Consider the following 6011-nt stretch of genomic DNA (forward strand, 5'->3'; position numbering starts at 1 on the left):
TATTAGTATGAGAATGTATGACTAAAATGTTCCATTAGCACACTAAAATTAACAGTATGCCTATTGCCCACCCATAATCATGCATGACACAAATTGGTCTTTTGACAAATATATTGGTAATTATATTTTACATTTGATTCTAGAAAAAGGTGCATGAAACATTTACAAATACAAAACATGACAATCATTCTTTAAACAAATACAATATATTTTGTCGGAGGGCAGAGATTGTAGTCCCACAATCACACCAAAGGATAAACTACTGTACGTCCCCTCCTCTCTTGCAATACATTCAAAATGTGTACTAAGAAGATTGACTTTCACTTTACCTTTTTCAAAAAACATAAAATATATGGAATTATTTACATGGGCCTTATAGTGAAAGCTGATTTGTGCACATGCGGCTTGCTCCCAATAAAAAAAACAATCACGACTTGAAAGTAGAAGACAAAATATATATACTGTAAAAAATATGAAAATTAGATTATAGCAAGCCACTGTCTTTTCCCAAACAACAGTGGTGTAACCAATGTGTAATAGGGATAAAACCTGAATCAATACCAAGAAAATCAATACCTAGCTATTCACCAACAAACAACATGTCTAGAGACTCAGACTACACAGGTACACTGCAACCTGGACTAATTCAATCCAGTTGGCTTAATAACAACTATACACAAATAAATGTCTGAAGAAAAAATACATGATATCAAACATGGTCATATTTTCACTCAACCAGTCATTGCTCCCATATCTTTTTCTTCTCTGAAAAACATTATGAAAACAGAGAGGAACATAAACCTCAATGGTCCCAATTAAGACTCAAGATAAAATTACCTACATTTACAGCAAAGACCGATATTTACATAAAATAAACAGTTCAATGATCAATACATTCAATAAATACAAATTTTACTACTGACTAATATGTGTGAAGTGGTTTACAGCTAAAGTTGTTTTTGAGTGAGTGGCTTGGGAACAATCTAACCTCTGCTGGTAAACTTAGTTGATTAACATTTTCTCTCTGTTATTCTGAGACAAAAACTGCTAATGAAAAATAAAAACTCAAATTCATCTGTGTGGTGTAATTTGTTTGTCAAATGCTTGGCAATTCACAACCCCATCTGCATGTCAGCAAAGTTGAAGAAGTTGTCCACATCTCGAGAAGAAGTATTTTTGTTTTCTGAAACAAAAACCTGCAAAGAACATGACACAGAAGAGAGAACATTAGGGTGTTATTTGTTACCTCATTTACAAGGACAAATGTAAATGTTGCTTTACAATACCTTTCACCTTGAGATCAAGTAGATGTCAGAAATACAGTTACCTTGGTCCCATTGAACATTTCACTGGCAATCGTCTTGCAGGCTTCCACCACCCCATCGCCGTTCAACTCCAGGGCTACAACTGGGCCTTTGGTATTAAGATATTCATTTCAGAGCTTATATTCAAGGACGGTTATACTAAAGTGTACTACATTTTTTTCCATCCTTTTCTGAATCAGATTTGATATTTCACACTGCAAACCACATGCAACAAACTAAGTGACAATAACTTACCCTTGGTGATACACTCTACGAGACCCTCTGCATTGTTCTGAAACACTCTGTTCACATCCTCAGGGCGCATTGACACTTCCTTTGTCTGGATCAAGACAAAACCTTTTCCAGTGGCCTGTAATAGACACAAAATGACAGAGTTTGTTCATGATGATTAAATAAATACAAATTAAAGCTCTAATACCAATACTTCATTTTACACCTGGGGAAGAAGCTGATCTTGTCACTTGCCAAAAAACACAGAATGGAGCTTCACTACACTATACAAGCAACCAAAGCTGCAGCAGGATACCACCACTACCTCATGGTGAGTAATTCTCGTGATGGTGTAATGCATATTTTGGCAGCAACAAAAACATACATGGGATGTTTTAATGATAATCATAATTGAGGTAAAGAGTGCTCACTACAGCTTAAACAAGCTCAACAAGTGCGGTCAACTAGTCTTACATAGACAAAAACATGATCTACAAATGCAAGCAGCTGCCAGTGCTGACAAGTAAGCCATGACTGTTACTGTCCACGCAGTAGAGTGTAACATCCTTAACGTCCACCCTTTGATTGAGTGCTGCGCCATACCAAACTGACATGTTCTGCTACTCATATGCTACAGAGAGGGCAATAGGCAACCAACTCTCAGAAAATGTATGACAAAGAGACGCGTTAGATACAGCTGTAGCTTTACAAGATACTCATACGTACTAACCATTTCAATGGTTCTGCAATTTAAAATAGGTCTTTGGGAGGACTAATAGGGAAGTAAACCTAATTTCCGCAGTTCAACATGAGTTGAGCAGTTTCGATATGACCTAAGACTTCTGGAGTAAAAGTGCAATGGAATAATATTAATTTACGGTCTGCACTTTTTTGGAAATCTGGCCAAAAAAAATCTCCATTTTCTCCTCACCTCATCAATGAGTTTTCTTGCATTAGCAGTTGTGTAGTCCCCTGCAAATAAAACAAAGAGGCAGGACTCGTCACTCTCTTTGCGCCTCCCTCCCTTGGTCATGGGCACGATGCTACGGGACACCTCAGTGGAGATCCGGACAGACTTAAACTCTGATTCAGCGTCTGGGGCTGGCACACGGTCCAACACCATGGTGTCCTCTGACAGGAGGCTCCAGTTTGTCTCTCCGGACACTGGGGTGAAGTCATGGATGTTGCTCCAGTTATTGTTGAATATACTGAGTCCAGCATCCTTGAAGTGGAAGGCCAGCTCAGGGTAGTAGTACTGGAAGCAGCCAAACTTCATGCCAGTGGACGACTCAATGATGGGCTGGGTGGCACAGCACAGGAACACCTCCATCTTCTTGCAGTCGCGCGTACGGAACTGCTGGCATGCCACCACACACTTGATGTCCTTGCAATCTCTGAAAAATATACTGCCCTTTACAGGCCCCAGAAAAATGCGACAATTGATGCAGTCGTCAATGGTAATAGTGGCCGAATAGTCAAACACATAGATGTCGCAGTTCTCGCAGTCTTGGATGACAAACTGCTGCCCATTCAGCTTGCCAGGCAAACGGCCCACAGTGGCATCCTTAACACCTGTCAGCATGAAGTCCTTTGGATCAACCTGTGGAAGGACAAACAAAAGAAGAAGATATGAGCATACAGGATCTCCAGATTCAAATAAATTTGCCCTAATAATAACCTCTGAGGTTGTTTCAATTTCACATGGTTTTGGCTGTTTTTAAAGCTGAAGAGTCCATCAGAGATGGACTGCTTTCATACCCATTTCTCAAGCATTAATGGTCCTCTCCCAAATATCAAGGTCGATAATAAATTCATTATTGATAATACATTCTGTTTCATATGATGATTGATTTTGGAATATCATGTTGTTTTCTTGAAAATTAGGGCAAATAAATCTATTAACCTGCTATCATTATCATGCCTTTTATACATGTTTAAACCCGACTTTCTTCTGTTATCACTCGTCATCTGAAATATGTCTCATCCCAAAAAAAAACCGCTGCGTTGGCACTCTTCGACCATCTTTCTCTGGCAACCTGTAATACTTGGTTGATGATGGCAATCCTTGACTAATCTGTTGTATTGTATATGGCCAGCTGTCAAACTTGTTACATGCGGTGCACGGACTCTAAGCCGATAATGAGCTCTGTCTATCTAGGCGAACAGGTAGTTCGCTATAAATGTGTGTGCGCAAGAATCACATAACGTTGCTGACCCTGGCATTAATTGATAGCGAGACCTTTCTGTATGCACAGTTTTCCTAATTGAATCTCAGTCATACCGTTTTGCATTTAGTAGCCATCAATATTGCTAACGTTCTCTCTGTCTACACGCATATGGTGTGTCACGCACTGCTGCGAGTTAGTCACTTTCATTGAGGAAACCGCAAAGCTTGCTAGATGGTAAGCTAATCAATCCTAGCACCAGCATATTTTTAAGGTAATCAGCTAGGTAGCCAGAGCTAACCTCGCGAGCACGCGACTGTTAGAGCACATTGAACTGGTGGTCTCCATGATGTAGCTGTGTGAATATTATTTTCACCCAAATTGAAATAATACTGGTCATAGATGGGGCCAGTGTGTCCATGCCCACCTAACACCTTCTAGAAAGCGAGCTATAACCTAGCTATCAGTCTCATGCATCTTCAAATAATAGTTTACCTTTTCACGTTTGTCCCAACTGTATTGCTTAGGTGCTTCCTCTGTGTTACTGCTGAGAATGTTGTTGCTCGTCGTAGTCTCTCCAGTCGTCGTCGTCGGAGTAAGCTCTTCTTTATCAGGTGTTTTTCTTTTAGATTTTTTGGAAAAGAAGCAGCCCATTTTGCCCTATTAACAATAAACCGATTATTTACGACTGAACTAAAATGTTTACAGGAGTCTATCCCTAATTATAGTTTGCGTACTTTATGTAAAATCTGCAGATATTCTGGTCTTCCTACTATAGCATAGCCACTACCACCTCGGTTTTAAGCTAATCACGCACTCGTAACCTCTTGAGCTTCCCGTTTCCTTACCCTGTTCAACAGCCAATCAATAATTTGCAATTCGTTACTTAGTAACAGCGAATCACAAAGTTCTAAGGACAGGGGCTACGTGAACATCAGCCAATCAAATTACGGCTGTACTCATTTGGGCAATGGGCGTTGCCGTTTCCTACTACATCCGCACAGAAAAGAAATCGTTGGTACGTCAGGGAGTCACAGTAATATAACACAGCCCTTTTAGATTCTCGAGTAATATCAAGAGTAACATTTTAGCACCTGTACTAAAAGTGGCTCATGGAGTGGTGAGAGAGTTGGTTGGTTGAGTGGTTGAGAGTGGTAGATTTGGTTGGTTATCTGTATCATTCTATATATCTAACATTCTATCTTTCCAACCTTATACCTATCTAACCTTTCAATTACCTGGCCATCATCCTTTCACCAGCCACTGCTGCTTCACTCAGTATAACCCATACTGATTAAGCTCTTAATTGTTTTGATATTTCTATACCTCCTCTTTCATCTATCCATTCATCCATCTGATCAACCAACCTAACAAATCTATCTCACTTTCTTTCAATTACCCAGAAACTCTTCATCAACCCTGATAAAAGCTTTCTGATACCTATTAAACCTTTTAAACCAGTTAACCAACCTCTCTGCCCACTCCACTGAATCACCCCTGGCTCATCTTATCGATTTATCTAACATTCCACCATCCAACCATCCAACCAAACCATCTCTAACTTTATCCACGTTATCAATTACCCAGCAAATCTATCTCAAAACATCTTTAAACCTTTTCCACTACCAAAATAAGACTTTGCAAGCCCACAAAGTTTCTTCTGGAACTTATTTTTCCCGTTGGTTTGTGTTTTTCTTCACTCCTCTGTTTGAGATGTACTTAATGCACCCCTTGTTTATTATGCCCTTCACACACCTCCAGGAAAATGGTAATTGTAAGAGTAAGCCTTATCTGACAATGGTAAGTTAAATTCTGCAGGATACACACTCATGGTTTACACTGCAGTCAATCATGAGGTATCTTTACCTCTGACATCTCTGATAGTGAGCATTGTTCTGTCAAATGTGTTCCTGGTGAAAAGACAGATTTTCAAGGTGCCTTTATTGCATGTAAAATGTGGAGAGGGAACATTTATCAACCGCTTGGTTGCCTGCCAAAAGAAATACTCACAATTTTGAGTCTTCTTCTCTTTGAGTCCCTTGTTACCATGATAATCATCTATTCATGTTCCAGACACGTGTGCATTTCAAGTTCATATGGAAACCTGAGCTCCACAGGAGAGCAAATTCAAGCCAGGTAAAAAATCTGGATTGTAACATTTGAGTACTGAGTAATGACATTTAAATGGACATTACTGTATGTACAGTAGTGTTTGTACTGTATCCTCCCTCCTCCACTATTTAAGCACTACAGTTATTGAGTATGAACACAGGATGGCGCCACCACACTCAGGACGTCCATGAATGAAGGA

The 6011-nt window shown here is 39.6% G+C and overlaps 1 protein-coding gene across 1 annotated transcript; it reads right to left on the minus strand.

Moving 5' to 3' along the window:
• Positions 1–101: 101 nt before the first annotated feature.
• Positions 102–4499, minus strand: rp2 (RP2 activator of ARL3 GTPase). Its single transcript, XM_083671199.1, has 5 exons — positions 4196–4499; positions 2467–3135; positions 1560–1674; positions 1328–1413; positions 102–1196 (listed from the first exon to the last, which is right to left on the minus strand). Exons 1-5 carry the CDS (start codon positions 4352–4354, stop codon positions 1113–1115), a joined length of 1113 nt encoding a protein of 370 aa, XP_083527325.1. The 5' UTR covers positions 4355–4499; the 3' UTR covers positions 102–1112.
• Between the last annotated feature and the right edge of the window lie 1512 nt (positions 4500–6011).

This window comes from Argentina silus, assembly GCF_951799395.1.
Source record: "Argentina silus genome assembly, chromosome: 6".
In the NCBI taxonomy this organism is placed as follows: domain Eukaryota; kingdom Metazoa; phylum Chordata; class Actinopteri; order Argentiniformes; family Argentinidae; genus Argentina; species Argentina silus.